General features: G+C 47.8%; 1 protein-coding gene across 5 annotated transcripts in view; it reads left to right on the top strand.

Annotated features, from left to right (window-relative positions):
* Window positions 1-26,911, top strand: part of DOCK8 (dedicator of cytokinesis 8) — a 231,730-nt gene that overhangs the window by 146,473 nt on the left and 58,346 nt on the right. For 4 of the 5 annotated variants that reach the window (XM_045043274.1, XM_045043275.1, XM_045043276.1 and 1 more), the window contains 8 exons: window positions 280-375; window positions 1,297-1,531; window positions 5,081-5,245; window positions 6,630-6,799; window positions 9,651-9,746; window positions 13,920-14,015; window positions 20,613-20,762; window positions 22,762-22,875. In XM_045043274.1, coding sequence (XP_044899209.1) covers window positions 280-375; window positions 1,297-1,531; window positions 5,081-5,245; window positions 6,630-6,799; window positions 9,651-9,746; window positions 13,920-14,015; window positions 20,613-20,762; window positions 22,762-22,875 — 1,122 coding nt within the window. The remainder of the gene's footprint in view (window positions 1-279; window positions 376-1,296; window positions 1,532-5,080; window positions 5,246-6,629; window positions 6,800-9,650; window positions 9,747-13,919; window positions 14,016-20,612; window positions 20,763-22,761; window positions 22,876-26,911) is intronic. The other variant, XM_045043273.1, reaches the window with a different exon arrangement.

Below are 26,911 nucleotides of genomic sequence, written 5' to 3'. Positions count from 1 at the left end.
GAGCCACTCAGGCGCCCCACATCACTCACTTCTGATCCCTCCTTTCAGCATAAGAAAATGGGAGTTTATTTGACTTGTCAAAGTAACAGTAACTAATTCTGTGAAGAACTGAACTTGAACTCAGGGCTCCTAACTCCTGGACCACTCAGATTGGGCTTCCAGGGGGGGTTATATTTGTAGAACCCTGACATTTACAGGGTCAAGTTGCTTCACTCGGCTGGTCGGTGATCAGAAAAGGGGACTGAATCGCTAATCTTTTTTTTTTTTTCTTTAACACAGAAAGTCCCTTTACAGAACCCTCCCATTAAGTGGGCTGAAGGTCATAAGGGGGTATTTAATATTGAAGTGCAAGCTGTTTCTTCGGTTCACACCCAGGTAAGGAACCTCAAGGTCCACTTCAGATCAGAGCCAGAAGGAAGCTGGGGGTACAGCAGAGAAACCTGTAAGGACAGGGCCCAGTAAAACATCAGTGACCGTCTTTGTGCATGGGTAGAACAAAAACAACCTTTGGTTCTTTGTGGAGACTTCCAGGCCTGTTCAGGTTTTATGTGTGGTTTAAATGAGGAAGACCTCATAAAAATATGGAGCCCCTAGATGAAGGAACCCAGGACCTGCCCTGCTGCCTGCTGGCTGAGACGTTGTGCGAGAGGGTCCCATTTGCAACGTGTTCTTCTGCTGTCTCATTTCCCTCTGTCATCCTGCCATCTCTCCAGCTTTCCCCCATGCCAGTTCGACATGCCCTCCTTTTCTGGCCCCTGCCTGCACTTTACGTGTGCTCAGACCCCCTGTTTGGCAACGTGTCTAACCTGGTGTCCTTGCCTCTGCTTACAAACCATGCCAGAGTCCAAAGCATGTTTTCTTCAGTTAATAGTTATCAGGAGATTGTTTTGGGGCGCCTAGGTGGCTCAGCCGGTTGAGCATCCGACTTCGGCTGCTCGCGAGTTCGAGCCCCGCGTCGGGCTCTGTGCTGACAGCTCAGAGCCTGGAGCCTGCTCTGGATTCTGTGTCTCCCTCTCTCTGACCCTCCCCTGCTCATGCTTCCTCTCTCTCTCTCTCTCTCTTTCTCTCTCTTTCTCTCAAATATAAGATAAAACATAAAAAAAAAAAATTTAAAGAAGCGATTGTTTTGTTCACACCATGGCACAGAGGAGTTCATACCCTCAGTGTGAAACAGCCTTGTCTTAGAACTCCTGGTCTGAACACGGGATGAGAGGCTTGGAGCTGTGTGTGTCCGTGCACCCCCTGGTGAGCACGGAGGGGTGAGCCCCGTGCAACGTGTGCCGTCTGCCCCCCTAGGACAACCACCTGGAGAGGTTCTTCACCCTCTGCCACTCCCTGGAGAGCCAGGTGACCTTCCCCATCCGCGTGCTGGACCAGAAGATCAGCGAGACGTCGCTGGAGCACGAGCTGAAGCTCAGCCTCATCTGCCTGAACTCCTCCCGCTTGGAGCCGCTGGTGCTGTTCCTGCACCTGGTGCTGGACAAGCTCTTCCAGCTCTCCGTGCAGCCCATGGTCATCGCCGGCCAGACAGGTGGGAGGCCTGCGGGGCCGGGGGAGGGGGGCGGCGCCTTGTTGTGGGAACCGAGACTTCCCGGAAATCCTGAGAACAGGGGCGGTGCTGTCTTCCTTTCCATTGATGACGTGAGTCCAGGGAAGCCAAGTCCACTGATTTTTTTTTTTGAGACTTCCTGGATGTTAAAAAAAAAAAAAAATGCACATTAATGTAGGATGCTTAAAATTTCAGCTTTTAACGACGTATGTACTGAATGATCAGAGGCAATCTTTCAAGTTCCATTTCTTGTAATTGATGGATTTATTTTACCTCTGAGATATTTGTTTTCTTGACCAACAAAGAAATAGGGTTTCAAGAAGTCAGACAGTTCCTATTAAATGGGAGGAAAGGAACTCTCTAAATTGAAATTCAACGTGATCGCTTTTTTGTGGAGATGTAATATGCATATCTTAAAATTCACTAAAACATACAATTCATTTGTTTTGTTTTTAACATTTATTTATTTTTGAGACAGAGAGAGACAGAGCATGAACGGGGGAGGGTCAGAGAGAGGGAGACACAGAATCTGAAACAGGCTCCAGGCTCTGAGCTGTCAGCACACAGCCCGACGCGGGGCTCGAACTCACGGACCCCGAGATCATGACCTGAGGTGAAGTCGGCCGCTTAACCGACTGAGCCACCCAGGTGCCCCTCATTTGTTTTTTTTTTTTAAGTTTAGTATTTATTTCGAAAAATAGAGCGGGAGAAAGAGAGAGAGCGTGCAGGGGTGGGGCAAAGAGAGAGAATCCCAAGCAGCCTCCGCACTGTCAGCAAAGAGCCCGTCACGGGGCTCCCACTCACGAACCGTGAGATCATGACCTGAGCTGAAATCACTAGTCAGACGTTCAACTGACTGAGCCACCCAGGAGCCCCACAATTCACTGATTTTTAGCACATTCACATAGTTGCCCAACTGTCACTGGTATCTAATTCCAGAACATTTTCATCAGCCCTAAATTTAGGAAGCCCCTACCCATCCGTAGCCACTCCCCATTCACCCTTCCCCTCAGTCCCCAGCAACCACTCAGTGGTTTTTCTGTCTTACGGTATATTTTAAATGCTTACTTTGAACACGTTAGCACTAAGTACGATGTGTAAGACTTCCTCTGGGGACAATGTCAGGTATGACCTGGGTCCGGCGGTTCCCCCGACTCCTGCAGGAGACCAGCAGCTGTGAGGCACCTTTGTTCAGGCTATTTTCAGCTGGACTAATGTGGTCTTGTGCCCTCCAGTCCAGCGGATGTCTTTTGGGTCCCACCCATGCTCCAGTCCTCTGCTAGGTGTTGTAGGCTTTGCAGGAACAGTCAAGAGCGTATGGGACTTACAACATGGCAAAGAGCAGCAGGACCGACAGAAGTCCTCATAGGGACACATACGCTAAATACCGGAGCAGGGGTGGTGAAAACATCCATCTGGGAGGATGAAGGAGGGTCCCAGGAAGAAGACGGTATTTGAGATGGCTTTGAAGGAGGGGTGGAGGGGAAAAGGCCAAAATGTGCAAGCAAGATGTGCAAGACAAAGGCGGAAAACCGAATGTCTGGTTTAGAAAAAAAAGAGGTTCAGAAAACAGTATCGGAAGACCCTTTCCTGGGAGTGTCAGAAGAGAAGTAAGTAACACAGTTGGGCCGTGGCACATGAGTGAGCTAGCGGGGAGGGGCCATGAACTCATAGTCTAGAACATGCCAGGTAGCCTGCAGAGCCGGGAAGAATCCCTCGGGTGCATCGTGTCCTGGGATGCTTCTTTCGTGCATCCACAGGTTAGACATCCTTGTCACAGGCAGGCCAGCGTGTCGTTCGTGGAGCTGTTGCCTCTCCGGATGGATTCCTGCAAACTGGCAAGCTCACCCCCCTCCCAGATTTCTTCCCATGCCCCCACATATCTGCACCCTGCTTTGTCTGTTCCAGCTAGTGTTTTTAAGTTTATTTTTATTTATTTTGAGAGAGGGAGGGGCAGAAAGAGGGGAACAGAATCCTAAGCAGGCTCCACGCCATCAGCGCAGTGCCTCACGCGGGGCTGGAACTCACAAACTGTGAGATGATGAGTTGAGCCGAAATCAAGAGTCAGACGCTTAACCGACAAGAGCCACCCAGGTTCCCCGTATGTTCCAGCTATTTAACATAGACTTGTTCACTAGACAGAGTGTTCATTCACCTGTTTTGAGCTTTGTAGCAAGTTGCTGCCTGTCCTGGGGGACCAAATAGTTGGAGGCACTTAAGGTACAGCATTTATTCAGAACCCATCTGTCAGGCACTATGGAAGGCATGGTGGGGAGACAAGAAAGGAGGAGAAATGCACTTCACCCCGGTGAATGCCGGGAGGCTGGTTGCCTCCTCAGAGAGACAGAGTTCCCCTAGGAACGGCCAAAGAGCTTTATGTGTCAGTGTCACTGAAACCCTGTACTGGGTGGTGTCAGAGCCTTCGTGGAGGAGGGGGGATTGTGCCCATCATTGAAGGGCTGCTGGGATTTTGCCGGTGCGAGCAGAGAGCACTTTCCAGGTGAGGACAACAGCATGAGAAAAATGGCAGAGCTAAGACAGAGCAGACACACGGTGGGGACTGAACAGCTACCTCATTTTAAAGGGAGTTGAATTTGAGCAGAAAAGGTACAAGACTGGATACGTAGGGTGGGGCCAAACCGTGGAGGGCTTGGGGCTCCTGAACGAGACTGTACACAGTCATCAATCATTTGTGCGGGTCCACTACGGAGGACAGCACGACACATCTCCCTTTTTATTTTTTTTTATTTTTATTAAAAAAAAATTTTTTTTACGTTTATTTATTTTTGAGACAGAGAGCATGAGCAGGGGAGGGTCAGAGAAAGAGAGAGACACAGAATCCGAAATAGGCTCCAAGTTCTGAGCTGTCAGCCCAGAGCCTGATGCAGGGCTCGAACCCACGGACCGCGAGATCCTGACCTGAGCCGAAGTCGGACTCTTAACCGACTGAGCCCCCCAGGCGCCCACATCTCCCTTTTTAGTTTAATCTGTGTCCCCAAGAATCTGCGTGCTGCAACAGCACATCTCAGACCCGAGCGCACCTGAGAATCACCTGGGCATCTTGTTAAATGCGGATTCTGACTCCGGAGGTCCGGGGCGGGGCCCGAGAGTCTGCATGTCTAACTGGCTCCCGGGTGATAGTGCTCATGTCAGTGCGGGTCCCACTGAGTAACGCCAGGTCACAGCACGGTTGAGAGGGGGAAGGGGGTCTAGACGGTCTCAAGTCTTTATTTCGAAGAGCCACAGTAGACCCCGTCTCAAGTCCTGGCCACAGGGGGAGATGGAGAAGGAAATGTGCAAGTCGTTCCCAGTAAGCAGAGCCGGGGCGGAGGGTGGCCCTAAAACCGCTCACTCTGCCCCGGCCCGCTTGGTGACCTGCCTGGTTCGGCTGGTCGGCAGCGAGGACTCCTTGGCACAGCCCCGGAGAACATTCTACCTCTGATCCATTGAGCACCCAGCCCTAGAGAACGTTCCACCTGGATTCATTAACGACTGATGATGAGGCCACCCGTTTTTCTCTCGGTTCCTCAGCCAACTTCTCCCAGTTTGCCTTTGAGTCCGTCGTGGCCATCGCCAACAGTCTGCACAACAGCAAGGACCTGGCCAAGGACCAGCACGGGAGGAACTGCTTGCTGGCCTCGTACGTGCACTACGTCTTCCGCCTGCCGGAGCCGCCCAGGGACTCGCCCAAGTCAGGTAGCGTTGCCCCCGGTGTGGGCCTCTGGTGGGCAGGCCTCCCCTCCACCCCCCCCCCCACCCCACTGCCACGGAATTAAAAATATAAGAAAATGCCCAACATCACCTCTTCCACGGAAACTTTTTTCCCAGGTAAAACCCATTTTGTTCATTTGTCACTTATTTTTGTATCAGTGATACAAAACGGAACGTGAATGCTGAATTGAGAAGTTTATTTCTAGAGTTTTCCCTCTTGCTTCCTTCCTGCCTCGCTCCCTCTTTGTATACCGTAGGCACTTCTTTTTTTCCGCTGGTGGGATGACTCTCACCAGTCTTTATCCGGTGGGTAATTTCTGATGCAGGCGAGGATCTTTTCTTTTCAAAGATGGCTCAGTGACAACAGGAATGTAGGACGCTAGGATGATAATGACCAGGGACACGACACATATCTGACTGCCGTGGTGAGCACTGCTTCCTAAACGGCTCATTATGAAGAAAAGAAATCCCTGTCCTCATTTCCCCCAAACTAAACTTTTGAAATAACAACGGTACCTTTCTCCAGTCTTCCCAATTAGTTACAGAGGTAAGAATCGCCCCGTGCTTCTAGTCAGCAGGATATGAAAAGTAGCATTACCAAGTTTACAAACCTCCAGGTCCTACCTAGCAAAGAAACTTGCCGTTTTTATTAGTCCACGCAGCCTCATTGCAAGTAAACCTCTAATTTCCACTGAGGTCTTTTGTGTAGGTTTTTTTTTTAATGTTTATTTATTTTTGAGAAAGAGAGAGAGTGAGCAGGGTAGGCGCAGAGAGAGAGAGGGAGACAGAATCCGAAGCAGGCTCTGAGCTGACAGCAGAGAGCCCGATGCGGGGCTCAAACTCACAAACCATGAGATCTTGACCTGCACCGAAGTCGGACGCTTAACTCCCTGAGCCACCCAGGTGCCCCTCGATTGAGTTTTTACAGAACTGGTAATATCTCATAGACTCACATAATCACTTTTGAAGACGTACACATCACGGTGAAAACTGATATGAGGCTCGGAGGATTCCTTGGATTCTCAGATCTCAGAACACCTCACGGGACTTTTAAAGCTGTCTTAATGTAAATATTAATAAGTTTAGAAGTCCACATTTCTAGCTTGTCTAGAACCATCAGAAGCTCCAGTAGCCCTGGGGTTGGCTCAGTAGCCGCCTCTGCCTTTGGATGAGGTGTGTGTTCCCAGCTCCCTGCTGCCTCCCACCTTATCAACTGCCCCCTTGGACCTCCCCCAGCATTTGATATAAGACCCTAATTCCAAGATCTAATCAGGTGGGTTTTCATTCCACTCCCTCCCTTCCCCTTTCAAGCACAGTAAGTGACTCTGATCCTCTTTCTGTTGACATGTCGGTACCTGGCGGGGTGCAGGCGCCCCCGCTGGCCTCCCTGACCCTCGCTACCACACCTTTGGACGCACGTCGGCTGCCGCCGTGAGTTCAAAGCTGCTGCAGGCGCGGGTGATGAGCAGTAGTAATCCAGACCTCGCGGGCCCACACTGTGCAGCAGACGAGGAGGTAAAGAACATCATGTCGTCAAAGGTAGGGAAGGCGTCAAACCCTGAAAGGTGACGCGAGCTCTTTTCATTTTTCACCGAAACTTGGCAAAACGGCACCAAATCGACCGGGACCGTTGCCCCTGCTCTGCTGGCCCGATGCCCTCAGGGCTTCGGCTTTGGAAGTGATCGAGACCATTCTGCCAACGGGCAGAGGCAAGCCTGGCATTTGAAGATCTGCTCAGTTAGTTGCCCCTGGTGGGAAATCTTTAGGGGGTAGCTGATGGAGCTGCATGGGGTCCATGGATTCTGTTTGCAAAGAAGCAAATGTAACTTTGATGGTTTTTCAGATGACTAGAATGGTGTTGTTGCCATTGTTGTTTTTAAGTATTCATCCACATCCATAAGTTGATTTCCCCATATAATCGTTCCAAAGAGCGAAGCCAGGTTTTATAAACAAAAACCGAGATCCTGAGAAGGTTGATGACTTGGGCTATCTTGTTTTCCTACCATGAATTCTTTGCTTTTTCTTGGCACAATTTTTTATTTTGTAACACTCGAAAATTTATAGAATTGTTGTGAATATAGTACAGAAAGTTTTTGTAGACTCCTTACCTAGTCCCTCTTTCATTAACATTTTACATTAGGATGGTACATTTGTCACAATTAACTATTGTTGATCCATTATTATTTTTATTAACTAAAGTTTCATATCTTAATTCAGATTTCATCCGTTTTTCCCTAATGCCACTTTTCTGTTCCAGGATCCCATCCGGGATACCACAGTATATTTTGTAGTCCTGGCTCCTCAGTCACCTCTTGGCTGGGACAGTTTTGTAGACTTCCCTTGATTTGATGACCTTGACAGTTTTGAGGAGTCCTGGTCAGCTGTTTTGTAGAATGTGTCTCACCTGAACATTTTTTTCAAAATTGTGATAGAATCATGAAATTCACACTCCTGAGTGTATAATTCAGTATTGTTGTTTGTTTTTCCATAAAGCTGCCATCTGAATTTTTTTCCCCAGTTATCTATGGATCTATGGATAAGCTTTTAGAGTAATTTCGTTTCCCCTGATTATGATAAATCAAACTCCTAGGTGTTGACATAATTTCTCTTACAAAATCCGCCCACTGGAGACAGTGTGTTGTGAGAAAAATGATTTGGAGACCAGAATTGGGTCTCGACTCTATCATCCCCCCAACTGAGGGGTCAGGGGCAAGTCTGATCCTGCCCCGGGCCTCCTTTTCCTCGTCTCTGTGGAGTTTCTGAACCATGGATGAATTTAAGAACCACCTAGAGATCCACTACCAAAGATTCTAACAATCTAGAGTGTGCACCATATGAAATTATTTCTATTCTACCTTTTTTGACTTCCAGAATCAACCCACGGCTTCTGAGAGCTGATGGGTCAAATTTCTGAAATGTTCTGAGCCAGATGTTAACCACAGACACTGTCAAAAATGAAATTCTATAAACTAACAATTAAATAAGCTGTATTAACTAAAAAATAATCTAAATGTAATATGGTATCTTGGATTGCATGTTAAAACTGAAACTCTACGTTAGCGGAAAGACTGGTAAAATCTGAATCTGTGGTTTAGTTGCTAGTCATGAGCCCATGTTAATTTCTCAGTTTTGACAAAGGTATCATGGTTATGTAAGATACTAACATCGAGAGGAACTGGGCAAAGAAGGGTACACAAGAACTCTGTACTACCTTTGCAACTTGTCCATAAACCCAAAATGATTCCACTTTAGAAAGGTAGTATTGAAACGCCCTTCCTCACTATTTTACTACGTTTGACTCTTATCTGTGTTCTTGAGGTCATTTGTGTCTATTGTATTTGTATGGAGGATATGCAACAGAATGATTTGCTAGGACACATCTCTTCCCAACGCTCTGTTCAGTGACGTCATGTTAACCTGAAATCTGCCACAATGAAAGCATTTACAGCACAGAAATAGGCAAATGCTGCACACCAGCTCCTCCCCCTCAGAAGCCGATTGTTACCTTTGCCAGCACACCGTGGTCCAACCTCATATTTAAGGTCCCTTTAAGCATTAGCATTTGCTGATGGCCCCTGGGGGGAAGGGCGGGGAAATAGCCTGCAGCTATCAATGACAGCCTTGATCATTCTGGTGTCCTTAATAAAAATGAAATTATTAAATTTCTTTTTTTTTTTAATTTTTTTTTCAACGTTTATTTATTTTTTGGGACAGAGAGAGACAGAGCATGAACGGGGGAGGGGCAGAGAGAGAGGGAGACACAGAATCGGAAACAGGCTCCAGGCTCCGAGCCATCAGCCCAGAGCCTGACGCGGGGCTCGAACTCACGGACCGCGAGATCGTGACCTGGCTGAAGTCGGACGCTTAACCGACTGCGCCACCCAGGCGCCCCACGAAATTATTAAATTTCTATGTGAATTGGGTTAAGAATTTTCTAATCGTGTTGTAGCAAGGGGAGAACGTTTTGTCCACAGTGGTTTTTGACAATTTTTAAAAGACAGTGTTTTAAGAGCCCACGACAGTACCATACTAGCCCACAGAGAGGCGCTGTTCCCACACTTTATTTTTCACGCCCTCCCAATAAAGTCACAACAGGGAAGGGACTTCGGCAGCCCGTGTTCTTAACGAGGCTTTTAACTATGGGTCACTCTACACACTAACCTGCTAACAGTGATTATCTCAGGAGCAATAAAATTAAATGTGACCTCACATTCTTTTTGCTTCGTTTTATATTTATGGCAATTGTCTTTCCTTTGTAACCAGAAAAAAAAAAAAAAAAGGCAGAAATGTATTGGAAGTGAGTTCTGAGGTTGTGATTCCCAGACCGCAGGCTCGTCTGTGCAGTGAACCAGTGTCAGTGGACAGACTCGTCCTGGTTTGTGTTTTTCAGACTGCTGACCGTAACTGCAACCGAATGTCTTACTATTGCGCTGGCAACAGTGATGTTCCCAGTTCGACCACAGCCCCAAGGCCAGCCAGCAAAAAGGTACAGAGCCCCGCAGTGTGAGTACAATCTGCCCGTGTCCTCTCGCTATGATTTATAATAGACCCCATCAAAGTGCTCTCCTCCCTCGTTCTCACCCTCCTGACACACACACACTTGTGTAGCTCTCTCCCGCATCCTCCATTTTTTGACCGATTGGTTTCCTCTTCAGTGAGTGGTTCTCCAAATTTCCACGCATTCAGAAGTACCTGGAGGGTTTTTTTTTTTTAATGTTTATTTATTTTGGGGGGAGGGGGTTGGGTAGAGCGCAAGCAGGGGAGGGGCAAAGAGACAGGGTCCAGGCTCTGAGCCGTCAGCACAGAGCCCGATGCGGGGCTCTAACTCACGAACTGCGAGATCATGACCTGAGCCGAAGTCAGACCCTCAATACGCTGAGCCACCCAGGTGCCCTGCCGGAGGGTTTGTTAAAACTGATGGCTGCACCCTACTCCCAGAGTTTCTGATCCAATAGATCTGAAGTGGAGCCCAAGAATTTGCATTTCTAACAAGTTCCCAGGTGACGCTCATCCAGAGACACGGTTTTAGAAGCACTGCATTAGTTTCTTTTTCAGTAGCAGGTAAGCCGAGAACAGTTCGTTCTCAACAAAAGTGAATGGCAATAATTAGGTATCAGTTATTTCAATACTAGATCAAGTGACAGGAAATGCTGCCTCAAAATTCATTCGTTTTTAAAAATCTTTTTAATGTCTATTTATTTAATTTTGAGAGAGAGAGAGAGAGAGAGAGCACAAGCAAAGGGAAGGGCAGAGAGAGGGAGACACAGAATCGGAAGGAGGCTCCAGGCTCCGAGCTGTCAGCACAGAGCCCAACGTGGGACTTGAACTCACACACTGCGAGATCATGAACTGAGCCAGAGTCAGACGCTTAAACGACTGAGCCACCCAGGCGCCCCAAAACTCTTCGTAATCGGGAGTGCCTGGGTGGCTCAGTCAGTTGAGCACCGACTCTTGATTTTGGCTCAGGTCATGATCTCACGGTTCATGAAATGAAGCCCCCGCGTCAGGCTCTGAGTCTACAGCATGGAGCCTGCCTGGGATTCTTTCTCTTCCTCGCTCTCTACCTCTCCCCCACTCATGCTGTCTCTGTCTCTCTCAAATAACGAATAAACTTAATTCATTCTAATCAGCTTTACTTATGAGTTTAGAGACTTTACAAACTGCTCGCCAGAACATCCTATATAAAATAAATTCTCCCGCCCCAGTCACGGCCTGTGTGGTCTAAGGGGTGGGGGTGTCTTTCTTAGGATTTCTCCTCTGCCAGGCACCCAAGAATTGCTCCTTTATGGTAGTTACTTAAGCCCTTGAGTGTCTTTCAAGACCCTTATTAAAATCTAAGTATGCTGATTGGAAGGATAACACAGTAAGCCGTTTGCAACAGCTGACGCCACGGGGAATGTTTATGAAACATGCAAGGAGGGAAGGAGCCTCAGCTCAGCTCCCTTTGGACCAAGTGAGGGAAAGATCAAGCGTGGCGGGGTGGGGGTGCTGCCTGCGCCTGGGGGTGCAGACTTTTCAGTAGTCCAGGCACCCTATGTCTGGGGAGAGGTACCAGGAGTTACTTTTCAAAGAAGTGAAAAAAGATGGGGCCAGGTGCTGACAATAACTTTTGCACCTACTCTGAAACTTAGCTTGGGGCTTTGCAGTGACTGGTTACAGCGTCCCTCTTTTAAAAGCCATGGTTTGCCCGCAGCCAGGCTTCCTTAAGGCAGGCCATCGCGTTTGGTTTTGCACTTGCCTTGTTTTGACTTTGTTCCTGCTGGTTTCAATGACCAGAAGCCAGTCTTTTCATTTCAGAGGGCAGCTGAGACAGTGTTTCTTCGGTAGCTCAGCAAAAAAGGATTTAGCTGCTTGGCTGTCTCCTGTAACGTCAGGAGCAAGGTGTTCTTGTAATAATGTTGCCTGGTAAGCAACATAAATTACTTTAAGAGGCAGCTTATCCTCTAATCTCTTCTTGCCATAAGACTCTGGCAGTCAAACTGACCTATTTTCCAGAGGTTACCTTTGAAGCTAGCGGAGCGTGTCTTTCCTACCGGGGCAAGATCCGGGCGTAGCCAACTTACATCATAGGCACACTTAGACCACCTGCTATATTAACATTCCGCCTCCTGGCGCTCTCAAGGGGGTGAGCTTCCTGGCAGTCTCCTAACAGCAGACAAACGCCTTCTTTCCGTGTGTTAAGATGATAAAGATTTGACTCACCTGGAAGAATGAAGGGGGGGCCTCCTGACAAGCTGAAACATCTAAGCATGTTGCACCCATCGCCATTAACCGGCTAAGGATATAAATAGAATACCCAGCCATCTGCACATGGGTTTTTCCATGAGTCTCCCTTTAGCTTACTAACTCTCAAATGTTAATGTCCATGAGATAGTAAATTGGGTTCCTTGCACACTGTTCAGGGTGGGTGCTGTAAAGGTTTGTCAAGGGCAGCCTTTGCTATAATCAATTTTTATTTTAGGGATTGAATTGAAGACTTAACTGCCATTTTGCTGGTATCCTCGCATGTGGTATCAGGATGCTCAAATCGGTTTTTTTGTTTTCTTATTTTATTTTATTTTATTTATTTTTCAATATATGAAATTTATTGTCAAATTGGTTTCCACACAACACCCAGTGCTCATCCCAAAAGGTGCCCTCCTCAATACCCATCACCCACCCTCCCCTCCCTCCCACCCCCCCATCAACCACACCCAGCATGGAGCCCAGTGTGGGGCTTAAACTCAAGACGCTGAGATCAAGACCTGAGCTGAAACCAAGAGTCTGATGCTTAATCAACTGAGCCACCCAGGCACCCCTCAAATAGTTTAGGTCTCACCCACAGAACAATAAAAAATAGTTCATCTATATTTATGCTCGGTTTTATGATCACCAGATTAGCGAAATCCAACGAAAGTAGGCAGATGCCATTTTTTGCCATTAGTTAAGGTGGCCGCCCATCTCTGTTTGCCCAGGACCAAGGGTTCCCTGGGATGCAGGACTTTTCTGTTTCCAGACCAAGTCTCAGGAAAACTGAGATGAATTGGTGGCCTTCCCTTAATTCTTGAACTTCCTCCCAAGCAAAGCTGTTGTCAAAGCGTTAATAAGTAGCCAGATAAACCAGGGAATGGGAAATGTAGAAAGATGCCACAGTCACCACCTGCTACGTTTGCTGTTGAGCAGTTAGATAACTCAAAAGGAAGTGTAGACATAGAGCAAAGCCGAGAACTTCCAGCATCTGACCCTGGGACATAGGAGTTGAGAAATGCTGAGTTCCCCACTGTTTAATGCAGAAGATCTCATAAGCCCAACCCATCGTGTTTCCTACAATGCCATAGTGCGATTATAAAAACAAGAATTGTCTTACCTGGAACAGAGCTTAATTTTTTTAATGTTTATTTTATTTTTGCGAGAGAGAGAGAGAGCAGGGGAGGGGCAGAGAGGGAAACATAGAATCCAAAGCAGGCTCCAAGCTCTGAGCTGTCAGCACAGAGCCCGACGCAGGGCCTGAACCCATGAACCACAAGATCCTGACCTGAGCCAGAGTCAGGTGCTTAACTGACTGAGCCACCCAGGCACCCCTGGAAGAGAGTTTAGATACCACCTAGGCAACAGTTCTCGAATTGAGGTCCCTGGACCAACAGCACCAGCGTCACCTGGGAACCTGTTAGAAATACAAATTCTCAGGTCTGGCCCCAGACTTACAAGATCCAAATCCAAATCCAAAACCCTGAGGGCGGACCCAGCAGTCTTCGCGTCTCAACAATCCCTCCAGGGGATTCTGATGCACATTCCAGTTTGACCACCATTGCTACCAACCAACAGATTTATAGATGAGAAAACTGAGAGCCAAGAGAGGAATGGCTTGCACGTGGTCACACAGATAATTTGCCCCACGGGCCGAGAGGAAAGTAACAGTCTCAGCCCCACCTGCAGGGTCACTCCCAGGCGAAGGCCATTCCTTCAGACCTAGCCCCCTTCCAGGATACCACCACCAGCCTCCTCCCACCTGCCTAGAAGATTCTCCATGTCAGGTTACCTGAGCACTGACCTTGCCATCCAGCTGCGGTCTGGGACACCTAGGACATGTGCGTCAGTAACTAACAAGCCACTAGAGAGAAGAGGTGTCAGTGTGGAAGGCCCTTGCCATCTCAGACTGGTTTCTCTGGTTCTCATCCAGCATTTCCACGAGGAGCTTGCCCTGCAGATGGTGGTCAGTACCGGGATGGTGAGAGAAACCGTCTTCAAGTACGCCTGGTTCTTCTTCGAGCTTCTGGTGAGATCCTTGCGTGTTTGTGTGTCTACCCCGTAGGGCGTGAGAAACACGTTGCAGAAAGGCAGCGCAGTTGCCCAGGTTGGGGACTGACGTTTTTCCCCCCCGAGTTGCTCCTGCTGAAAATACGGGATCGTTCCCTAAAATCCAACTCTGCCTCACTCCTCTGCCCGTCTTCCTACCCATGCTTGCCAGTGCCACCTTGAGAATGTCCCTCCCGCCTGTAGCTTCTCGCCGTCTTCACCGCCCCACACCTGGCTGAGCTGCCATCGTCTGCCGGGTGCTTCTTACAATTCCTTTCTCCTTGCACGTGTTTGTTTTTGCGCTGGCCCGGTCATTTCGCACGGGGGCTGCCGATTCTAAACAGGTCGTGTCGCCCTCCTCTTGAAAACCCTTCACCGATTTCCAGCATACCAGAAATAAAGCCCAAGTTTTATCGTGGCTTATGAAGCCCTCGTACGATCGTGTTTCCCTCCGTCTCTCACCTGCGCTCATACTATCCTCCTCTCTTCATTCAGGCCACGTCGTTCCCAGTTTGGTTCTTGTAAGATGCCGTGGCCTTTCCAGCCTCAAAGCCTTTCTCAGATTCTCCCTCCCCTCCCTACCTCCCATCCCCCGCCCCCGCCCAGGCACGCACACTTTGGGTTCTTCTCTTCGGGGTTCAGCTTAAACGTCACCACCCCTGAGAGGCCTTTCTGACCCGCTTATGCTGTAGTATGTCTTCCTCCCTGCTGTTCTTCAAACACCCTGTTTATTTCCATTCCAGCAATCATCCCAATTTATATGTGTCTTTCCGTCTTGCTTATTCAACTGCGAGGATTTGGGTCTGTCTTTATGATCCTCTCTGTAGCCCCAGCACACTGCTTGGTACCAGACAAGCACCAACTGATATTTATTAGGGAAAGAAAAAAAATGAAACTTGCAAATCTGTTTACCCTCCAACTTCTATCAGATCTCCACCAGAAGGGCAGAAGGCACAGCTGTAGTCCTTCATTTTCGCGTGAAAAGAACAATACTAATCCCCAGTTTTTGAATCATTACTGGAAGGGAAAAGAAAGCAACTAAGAATATCCGTTTTATCAATGTTGATAAAGGGAGATAAATTTTGATATGATGTTAAACGAAAAAGGGATACAAGCGTAGATACCAACCACAGCTGACTCGTGAACACTGTAGGGGAGAGGAACGCCATCCCCCCCAAGATGAAAATTCAGAAATAACTTTGACTCCCCCCACGACTTAACTAAGAGCCTCCTGTTGAAGGGAAGCCTTACCAGTAACATAAACAGTCAGTGCATGTTTTATACGTCATGTGTGTCATATACTGTATTCATACAATAAAGCAGGCTGGAGAAAAGAAAAAATGTTAAGCAATCATGAAGAAGAGGAAATACATTTACAGGACTGTACTGTAGTTATCAAAAAAAAAAAAAAATCCGCATGTAAGCGGACCCTCGCCGTTCAAACCCATGTTGCTCAAGAGTCAGTTGTACATAAAAATGTATATACAGACAATCTCGGGGATTAGGGTTAGGAGTGGATTAGGATTTAGTGATAGAGTTAGCTTTATAGTCACTGGGCTCTTTCCGCTGTGACATTAGGTCGGTAATTTTTGTTTTAAGAGAGAGAGGGTAGGATTTCCCCCTGAGCTCTAGTGTATCTATGTAAGTTCGAGCCTAAGAAAAAGGGAACAGTACTGAATAATAGGATAGATATTAGACAACAAGGGGTCAAAGGAAACAGAAATAAAAGTCATCCTGGGGAGGAAATGAGAAGAGATGTGCAATCGGGTTAAAAGGAAGTCAGCCCGTGGCACAAAAACCTCCAGGGTTCAAATCTTTGAGCTTTTCACCGAGTCCCGACCCCTAGCTGGGGAAGGGTGTTTGCTAGAGAGGCATCTTTTCAAGGCACAGTCTGGAATTCTTACAACAACAGAATCTCCCGGGGGGTGTTTAGTAAAAATGAAGCGGATTCTAGAGACCCTCCCTAGGACTACTGAATGAGGTAAGGAGAGGAGGACCCCAGGAGTGCACATTAACCTGTCTCCCTGGAGGACTTGTGAGCATCCCTGAAGATCCACTAGTCCACACCATCCCTGCCCCGCGAGGCGTCGACAGAGCCGAGGGTCTTCGTACCCAGCCGGCACCACAATTTCCCGTTTTAAAAGCCAAGTTCATTAAGGTGGGCGGCCACAGCCTCCAAGTGTTGTAGCAACAACGTCAGCCCTGAGACACGAGCTCTGTGCTCTGGCAGCAAATGAACTGGCCTTGAAACCCTCTTGAGGCGTGAGAAGCATCAACACCAACATGCCATTCCTGTACGTCCCTGTACTCACCCCACTCGCTGTCAAGTTTCTCCACGTGAAGGAGATTCACTCGGGTCATCGTCCATCTGTACACAACTCATGCAGATAATCTTAAACCGAATTCATCTATCAGATGGCACGTGAAAAGTCGGGTGGCAAAAACGAAATTCGATGTTGTGGAATCTCAAACAAACCAAGTCCCAAGGTATCCCCGTTAAAAAATATCTCACGTCATTTACACACACACACGCACACATATGTACACACACATGTCACCTAGTCATTCTTAGATATCATTTAGTAGTTACATATTATAAGCACAATTGCGAGACCGGAGAGCCAAAACTCTGATGAGGTTCTCAAACTCTGCTATGTCAGGGTTCCAGTAGCAGCCCTAAGGGCTCCTCAATACGTCCTTGAAACCCCAGTAAAGACCTGTGTGTGAGAAGCACCCTGGGGAGTCATCCCCATTGCACACACAGGACACGAAGACTGAAGCAGGGTTTGCCCAGCCCGCTCAGCCCCCGAGGGCCAGAGACTCAAGGGCTCTCGTCCAACGTCAGTCCTCTTGCCGCTTTGCCTCTCCTTGGAAGCTCAAAGTTACAAAACGCTTCCTTAGCCTAATGTATTAATCACATGCGACACTTTAATATTCAGAAGTCACCTTGAATACACTGCTTCTCCCATGCCCGGCCAGAATGGACGCAGCCTTTTGAGGGCTCAGTGGCTCCACCTGGCATCTTAGGGCTCCGTCTGTATTCTCGGAAGGTGTCACAATGACTGTCCTTCCTCTAATCCTGTAACTGCTGGCATCCCTGAGGAGGGAAAAATAATCCCATCCGAAGTGTAGTGTGCATCTTCCCAGCCATGCGCCGGGCACCGTTTGAAGCATTGTCTCGTTTAGTCCTCGAACAGCCTGGAGGCCAGAGTTTGCTCTCACCCCCAGTCTATAGATGGGGTTGCAGCAACTGTGGTGGCCGTAAGGAGGGCTCTGCGGGTCAGCCAAAGGCTTCGTCTGTGCCCCTTTACTGCCCTTACCTGCAGGGAGCTATGGAGAACTGCAGGGAGCCACGGTTCCAGAGAACCATGGAAAAGGTGAAAATTGCTTTTGATCTTGCACACTTATTGACTAGGACTCTGTGGCCCTGGGAGAGGAAGCGGAAGCTAAAGTTGCTAGCCCTCCTTCCCTCTAGGAGTCCCTGATGCTAAACAGAGGAGGGAGTTGGGAAGAAATCTCCTGCCGATCTGAGCCAATGGAAGCGGTTGGTCCACAGACAGATTACCCAAGACGCTGCTCTTACCCGGGGCTCTGGGTGTTGTAACCAAAGTGTGCCAGGGTCCCAGGAGGACGGCCTTGGCATCTCTCAGAAGGCCTCACAGGAAAGCACTCATCAAAGCGACTGGGCCAGGTGTGAGCACATGGGGTTGGCAAGGCACGGAGGGAAGAGTCTTTATCTGGCTCTAAAGGATCAAGGGCCGGGAACAGTGCAACTGGGACTTAAGACAAAGCTGAGACAGAGCAGAGGGTCCCCATGGCAGGAGCTGGATTCCTACAGAAATGTCCCCACGAGCAGAAGCTTGCCGCGGCCCCGGTGAGGTCAGCAGAGTGGACATACAACAGGACCTCTGTGTCCTCTCCCTCACTGATTCCCTGCTGGTCCCCTCCCATTAGCCAACTCCAAGCAGAAGCCCAAGGACAAGGAGGCCTGAGAGACGTAGTCCGTAGAGATCAGCTTGCCAAGGTTCAGAGTCTGACGCAGAACACCAAGCAATGGATGTAGGTGCCGGAGTGGAGGCAAATGGAAAGTTTGCCGGAACTTTGCAAGGAAACGGATCCCAGACTCAGACAGGACATCCAGTCCAGCATGCATTGCATGTACATTTGCCTCATGGATGCTCACGAAGCTATTTAAAAACCAAAACCGTTTTTTTTTTTTTTTTTTTTTCCCTAAGAAGCCTGAGGAGAAAGAAAGGACCGTCTCCTCAGACTCGGCCAACAACGCGGGCCATTTAACACCCTTCAGTTGCGTTAATTCCCGAGCGCTAACGAACAGCCACTGTGGCAGCCGAGTGTTGAACACAAGCCTGGGGCCAGTTTCACACTTGCTAATGAACAAATCCCTGTGCCCCTTGAGAAACCGCTGGGCCAGACTTTGGGGACCCACAGGTCAATGGGTGACCTAGTTTAGCCACAACATGAAGTTTTGCACCAGCGGGTTCTTCAGAGGCACCCCTGCTGTGCATGGGTCATGAAGACCACTATGGGGGATCGTATTTTCCTGCCTTACCCCACCTGCAAATAACAGACCGAGCATCCACTGGCGTTTCCAGTGGATGTTCTTCTGTGCAGAGCCCAAGGACACAGTAGCTGGCAAGTTACTTACAGTCTGGAAAGAGGCCATCAGTTGAAAGTACGGAATCGTGAGAATTATTTACCGGTTGTAGGGTGGCCAAGCCCCGCAGGCAGGAGCCGGATATAGCAGTGAGTTCTAAAAGCCTGGTGCCCCAGGGTGAGTTAGCCAGAAGAAAATCAGGATCCGGGCAGCTCAGACAAAGAGGCCTTGTCTTCCCAGGTCCTTTGTTAGGAGCAAAGTGGGAGAGACGCGGCTGTCAGACAAGAATGAGGTCCAGTGCCTACCTCTCATTCTGGTCCTCCCTCCCACCAAGTGTGTGAGACTCTGGGGTACAGACACCTCCGTGTGCCCTGAACCAAGCAGGACCCTGCAGGGAAGAGAATCCATGGTTCTTACTCTGGGCTCTAGGATTTTAAGTCTGTAGGGCTTCCTCAAGCTGGCCCTGGTATTATCTGAAGACATAAAACACACACAGCCTGTCTCTTATTCTCTTCTTTACCTTCTCTTTGTTTTTTTATCTCTGCTTGTCTCGGTGCTAATGAAAGTTTTTGGTCCTGCATTCTTAGAAACAGAAATCTGCTGGTAGTGCCTGAGAGTCCTCCCTTGTGGCCCTTGGGACTGGAACACATTTTCCCATACAACTGTCTTTGTCCCCCCTTCTTGCAGCTCTGACCCAGGGCGTCATCTTCAGGCAGATGTGGGCGGTTAACTCCCGGGGCCATTTCTTTTTCGCAACGACTCTCTGACTAGCCTGGGCACATTCACAGAAATGACCTCCGAGGGTAGGCATCCTAGGGTAAGAACTCCCAGCCTTGCCCATCAGAATGTCCCCGCTAGCCCTAAGCAACTTCCAACGAGGACCAGACACGACTTCTGGGGGTGTCAAGGGGGCCTGTATTGACCCACGAATCTCCGGGTCTTGGGAAGAAGTGCAAAAAACAAACATGATCGTCATTCTTTACAAATGTTTTTTAATGTTTATTTACTTTTGAGACAGAGAGAGACAGAGCATGAGCAGGGGAGGGGCAGAGAGAGAGGGAGGCACAGAAGCCGAAGCACGTTCCAGGCTCCAAGCTGTCAGCACAGAGCCCGATGTGGGGCTCGAACTCACAAACTGTGAGATCATGACCTGAGCCGAAGTCGGACGCCCAGCCGACTGAGCCACTCAGGGGCCCCATGATCTTCATTTTAAATTGTGGTGGATGTGGTGCTGGTATTGTGCTATCATAATACAGGCAATCACCAGCAGACACACAGGTTTTTATCAGAACACACATTCTTAATACACATTTTTAAGTATACGATTAAGTATTTTTTAAAAAAGATGTATAAAACCAGATAGCCTTATTGAACTCAAAACATAACTTATCTTAGAGGCGCCGTTCCAAATAGTGGCTAAGTTTCTGCCTAGCATAATATAGAATTGTTTCTAGAAAACTCTACTCCCGGTTTCAACTTGAAACCCAAGGGGATCATCTCTTCCTTCTTCTCCTCATTGTAGTTTTGGGGACAGAGGTGACTTCAGTTCACCTCAAAGACAGTATCATACCCAGTTCCTCTTGTGTAGTGTGTTGAGATCCATCATCCCGAGTGGCCCCGGGAGCCCAATCTGTGTCTGCCTTCCCGTAGGCAGTTGAGAGCAGGGGAGTCTTCTAGCATTGCGGCTAAAGAATGAAGTTCCCTGGCTTGGTGAGCTGCGAGAAGGAAGCCCCTTGACTTGGGGTCAAGAAGAGGACATCCTTCCCACCTCCTGCCACCGTGGTAACCTTCTGTGCATCAGGAGCATTTTTTGTCCAGAGTCAGCTTGGGCAACCACCAGTGCAGATCAAGAGTTGGAAAGTCCGCCGTTCAGGAGCCTTCCTTCGAGTCCTTCCCCCTTTTCCACAGCGTAGAAGCAGGTCACCGGTTTCCGTGTTGACATTTCCCCCACCCCCTCTGCAGGTGAAGAGCATGGCCCAGTATGTACATAACATGGACAAACGCGACAATTTTCGGAGGACTCGCTTTTCCGACCGTTTCAAAGATGACATAACGACTATTGTGAATGTGGTCACCTCGGAGACTGCAGCCCTTCTAGTGAAACCTCAGAAGGTAACTGGGCCTTTTATTCTTTATTCTCTCAATCTTTTACCTTGAGCATCTTGTATTTTCATCAGCAGGGAAAAGCGTCATCTTAAGACAGTAATTTAAATGTGACTAAATATGACAACTCAGTATAGTTATACTGGATGGGACCCTGGAGTGGTACTGGGGGGAATAAATATGGGCAGAATATCCTAGTTCTTAGAAAATACCTCTTGAAGTATCATGGCGTAATGGGCATGATTTTTATAGCCTACTCTCAAAGAACTCTGAAAAAAATTGTTATATATATATATACATATATACGTATACATATGTATATATACACATATATACGTATATATATACATATATATATGAAGAGAACGTAAAGAGAATGATAAAGCTAATATAGCAGAATGTGAAGTATTGATAAATCAGTTAAAGAGCATATAGCAGTTCTTTGTATTTGGAATTAGTCCAAAATAGAAAGTTTAAAAATAAATAAAACGAAGTAGAACAATTTTAAAGTTTTTTTTTTTAACATTTGTTTATTTTTGAGAGACAGAGAGAGGCAAAATATGCATGCGGGGTGGGGAGGGGGGGATAGAGAGAGAGAGAGAGAGAGAGAGAGATACACAATCTGAGGCAGGCTCCAGGCTCTGAGATGTTCGTTAGCACAGAGCCCAACGCGGGGCTCGAACCCACGAACTGCAAGACCATGACCTGAGCCGAAGTCGGACGCTCAACCAACTAGGCCACCCAGGTGCCCCTGGAAGTAGAACAATTTTAGAAGGCAGCTCTAAAATTTGAGGCAGCAGTGGTCATCATTAATACCTTTATCGTTATTAAGGATTTGTATAGTAGGAAGTGCTCAGGAGAAGATTTCCGTTCGGTTATTTCTCGCGGCAGACTTTCTGAGCCCAGCAGTGGAGTCTCCATGTTGTCAGACACGGACGAGGAGCCTCAGTGAGACTGAAAGATTTTCCAAAAGCCACACAGCTAGCAGCGAGGCCAAGACCGATGATTCCAAGCCCAGGATAGTCAGACAGTTACGTCAACTGCCCAGGAGTGGCCCCTGTGTGGGACGGCTGGAGCCGGAGAACTTACCACTCAAAGATACTGTGGAGACTCCTCTGTGTCAGGTTTCTGTCCATCCCAGTGTCTGCTCAGCTTGGCCTGAGTTTGCAAAGTGCCCATCATAACCAAAGGAAACTATTTTCAAATCGCATTTTCACTAGAGGCAGAGAACGCTGATTTCTCATTCTGAGAATAAAAGGACGTAAATGTGAAAAAGTGAATCCCCACTTACTCTGAAGTGCTGTAAGATGTCAAAAACATGAGCACCGAGAAGTAACCACAACAAAAGCCCTCGTCTCATTTCATGCAAGAGGTCACTCTACCGTGTGTAACTCTGACCTCTCTTGGGCTGGGAATGTTGCCTAATTGGAGGGAAAAAAAAACATTCCTGAGGTAAAAACCAATTCCTTTATCCTGGTGAGATTTTCTCAACAACCCTATAAATTAACAACTTGTCTCACTGAAGATAGTGGGTATGTTTCAAGTTCGTTTTGCCAAGACAAGAGTTACAAGAATCAAATAATTTATGGCAGAGTCACGTGGAGAAATACGAGACCACCATTAAAAACTAGTTTTGAAGAAATGTTAAAAATGCAGGGAAAGGTTCGTGGTACAACGTTGAACGAAAAAAATGCAAGGCCCAACATTGTCTATAGAGACTGAGCTCAATTATGTACATACACATGTAGGAAAAAAAGGAATCGAAGGAAATGTACCTAAATGTTAACAGTGAATAAAGTATTGCTTGATTCAACCCAACACTCCTGGCACCCGTTAAGGGCTAACTTGTATTTTGCCACAATTTTGCCGGGTCACCAGCTTTGCCCAGTGTCAGTGTCTCCCCCAGGGACACGGTAGGACCTGTGTGTCCCAGCCTCCCTGCCAGGCACTCGGTTGGTCATGATCGGGGCTTACCGCAAAATGATTCACGTGTTGGTTTGTTTTTAAGGAAAACGAGCAGGCAGAAAAGATGAACATCAGCCTGGCTTTCTTCTTGTACGACCTTCTGTCGCTCATGGATCGTGGCTTCGTATTTAACCTCATCAAACACTATTGCAACCAGGTGAGTGTCCCACAGACCTAGCCGTGTTGTTTCTGGCTCCTTCTCCTCCAGTGCTATGGTCACTGCCGTGGTATGCTCCTTGCCAGGTTAGACAGCTTAACTCCCGTGCATTGTGGGCTTTCTGGTCATTTGTCTTCGGGGCTTCACTAGACACACTGGTCCGCACGGACTTCTGGAGCGTTTGCCAACCCGAAGGGGCCAACAAGGTCATGTGTGAGACTCGAGGGCTGTTGGTGCTATGGTCTTCTTTGCTGCAACATTTAACAGAAATCATGTGACCATGGCATTCGCTCTTAGACCAGGTCTAGAATTCAAAGCATGGGGTCTCTTTTCACATATAAGGGTAATTCATTAAAATGTGGCTGTGGAATTCGGACTTTATTTTTTTTTAATTTTTTTTTTAATGTTTATTTATTTTCGAGACAGAGAGAGACAGAGGATGAATGGGGGAGGGGCAGAGAGAGAGGGAGACACAGAATCGGAAGCAGGCTCCAGGCTCTGAGCCATCAGCCCAGAGCCTGACGCGGGGTCGAACTCACGAACCGTGAGATCGTGACCTGAGCTGAAGTCGGACGCTCAACCGACTGAGCCACCCAGGCGCCCCTGGAATTCGGACTTTAAAGAACCCTGATGGAATCTGCCAAAGAGCCCAGACCTCACTGAGCGCAAAGCAAATATCTCATGCCCCAGGAGCATCTTACCACAGCCCTCTCCTCAGACATTTAAGGAGGATTCTTCTTTTGTTCGCTGTCCCCCTAAATTGTCCCAGCAGGTGTCCTGCAAGTGGTTGCTGTTGTGGCTCCTCCTTTCCTTCCGCGTTCCTCCTCTACCCACCACGACCGCTGTCACTGCCACTGTGACCACTACCCACCAGCACTGTCGCCACCCGTGACTCCCATCGCCACCGCCACCCACCCCCTCCACCAGCACCGGCACCGTCACCACGGCTGCCTTCTTCCTGTGAATCAGGCACCGTGCTGAGCATCTGATAGAACTAGTATCTTTAATCCTTGCAAGGTGTCCTCTACATTTTGCAAATGAGAAAGCTGCGTCGTATAACTTGTTGGTTGGAAAGACCGTGGTTGGTAAACCCAGTCTTGCCTGACTCCAGGCTACAGCGGACTCATCGCTCCGTTCTATCAGGCTTTGCTTTCTGTGGTTAATCTCTTCATGATGCTGAGTAATTCACTCAACTTTTCTGGGGCTCACTTCCTCATTTGCAATATAAAAGGATCTTCCCCAACTCCCGAAAACAGACCATGACTTTTCTGAAGGAACTCCTAATAAGGAAACCCGCCTATAAAAAGAGAATCCTAAGGAAACCGCAAAATGCTCAGAGCACCGACATCTTGTGCAGCCCGGTCTCCTGACCCTACATGGATCTTCCGTTCCAGGTTCCACCAGCACGGAGGGGTGAAGGACGACGCCATTCCTCTCTGCCACCCCAATGCTTAGGGTTATGGGTCATCAGAGGAATTGCCAATATAAATTAATCTGGTTTTCAAAACAGGTCGCTGGATGACTTGCAAATATAAGCTAATCCCTTTTTTCAAAACTTAAAGTTGGACGTATAGAAAGCAGATACTAGAATACCATGGTAGACCCGAGGTTAGCTGCTGTTTAAGAAAGAATTTTTCATGACTCTTGTGAAACACTAAGGCAGACTTTTATTCAGGACCATCTGTATAAGTGTGGGGACCATTGCAATGGGATTTTCCAGTACAGGAGATGGGGCTCAACTCTAAATACAATAAGGAAAAGTGGGAATTTAGAGCCAGGGAGCAGAGTAGGGGGATTAGTGGGGGGGGGGGGGGGAATTAATAAGCAGGAATATCAGGAGTGAGGGGGATTCTGGCTAAACCAACCTGACAGGATTCTAGGTGAAGGCAGGCCAGGGGGCTGGTGAGAGATGAGGGTTGGGGAAGTCAGTGAGATATCAAGGTGGTCAGATACTGAGGCTGGGAGACTCTGGCTAAACTGACTCAGGAGGATCTTTGCTGAAATCGAGCTCTCTATGACATGTCCAAGGGCAGGCCTATTTGCAAAAGAGCTCAGAGGAGCCTGACTCGAGTTTGGTGAAAGAGAGAATCTCTGTGACACGTGGGCAGCTTTCATTACCGGAAGGCAAAGGAGGCGCTCCAAAGGAGATGTCTGCCCGCCCTGCAAACGCACTTTATGATTTTCTCTTTTGCTTTCCTTTCTTCTCTCTTTATCTTTTCCATCTTGTCCTTCGCTTTTAAGGTAAGGCGTGCTTCTCATTTACCCTCTTTTTCTTCCTCTTTTCTGTCTCAGCTGCCAGAGAGCCTTCGCGTCAGAATCTATAGGCGGGTGTTCTTAACCCAGTGGTGCCATTAAATTCCTCTGCGATCTGGGGAGCTTAACTTTTACATGAGTGGCTTCCTTATTGGCCAAAAGACAGAGTTGGATTAGATTTATCCAGGCTTTAACATTTTCGCTCTGTGCTCTGTTTGCCAGTGATATCTGTGGGTGTTGCTTAGTACAATTAACGCGACCCTCAGGCCGAAAGTGGTCACTGACGCAGTCAATGGTGATTTACTCCATTGACCCCAGCTATCTAGATGCAGTATGAACATCATACCTGAGGCAAGTTTTTATTCTTCCAAAGTCCTCTGGTTTTGTCATTTTACATAGCCTGATTCAAACATCCTATCACGTTTTCTGCCATTTATAGACCTTGTGACAATGGGTATGATCTTAGCCTTTTATTAATAGTCACTAACGATAGACAAGTCTAGTTTTTTACTCCCTTGATGTCACTTTCAATGTGCCACTAACTTAACACCCATCCTTGGGTAGTGCCACTGAGGCTACCACTGCGGGTCCTGACCTTTGGGGAAGATGTTTCTGGAATGGCACCTTGCTCTTTTCTAAATATCACCAAAATTATTTTTGAAATTTCTGTCTTTAATGAAATCTCAAGGGAGGTTTTTAAGATACCTATACTGCGGGCTTCTTTCAAGGACAAATATCTTATGCTTTCAAGCTCTGACTAGTTTGACCCAACAACTCTTGGTGAGTGACCAGTGAGGGGCATAAGATCAAGTTCTAATCAGTCCAGTTTACTGGTGAATCCATAGGTGCAAAGTCAGCCAGCAAGACACGGTGACAAAGAGTATAGGTTCTGGTAACTTTTGTTCACACAAAAGTCATGCTTTATTTTTTACGTAATCCGTAATGGTATCCCTTTGTTTCCGGTAAATGTCTAGCTACAGACTGTTTGATCCTATAGGCAAAATGGATGAGCCACCGCCCAATGGCTTCTCCTAAAATGGTTGAAAATATGTTGCTCCTAAAATGATACCATTTATGAAACCACTCTGAAAGTGCAAGAAGAGAAGGCATGTCCGTTCACACGGATGAGATGCTTGGTTTCCCGTGCGGGGGCCCAAGGGTGTTGATGGCGATACATATGGAGAGGTTCAAGGTCTATCAGGTCCATCCTTTCCCTACTTTGTCTTCAAAGAAGCTGCCTCTGAGTCACAGCCCATGGAGTCTGGGTCCTCACTGGTCCCTCTCCCCGAGGGAAGCAAGGGATCTCTTCCACAGTGTCCCTGGTGTCAGCTTTTCATTGCTTATTTCATGGCTCGTTGGTGTTGTTTTCATCTTAATTTTTTAAGTTGAGATAAAATTAACGTGGAGTGTTATATTAGTTTCAGGTATACAACGTATTGATCCAACAATTCTATACGTTAGGCAGTGCTCACCACAAGCGTGGTCTCCTGTCACCATACGGTGTTGTGACAGTATTGTTGACGATCCTCATTAGCTGTGCTTTTCATGGTTTGTCTGTTTAAGGGAAGACTTCCTCAGAAACGTCCCAGCTTCTTCTTCTCCACTTCCTCCTCTCTTATTTGGGGCAAATTCCTCAACTTTTTTTTGCAGGGGCTACATCCTTTCTTCAATAATAGGATGCTTTTATGTGGGGAACGGGTCTGAGAACTCCCCATTGGGGCCTTTAATGAGAAACTACAAAAGAACAGTAGTGGCATGAGAGTCATCCAGTCATATTCTGGGG

Source organism: Felis catus, chromosome D4 (assembly GCF_018350175.1).
Source record: "Felis catus isolate Fca126 chromosome D4, F.catus_Fca126_mat1.0, whole genome shotgun sequence".
Lineage (NCBI taxonomy): Eukaryota > Metazoa > Chordata > Mammalia > Carnivora > Felidae > Felis > Felis catus.
Note: the sequence above shows the minus strand (reverse complement) of the source record. Positions and strands in the feature narration are given on the sequence as shown.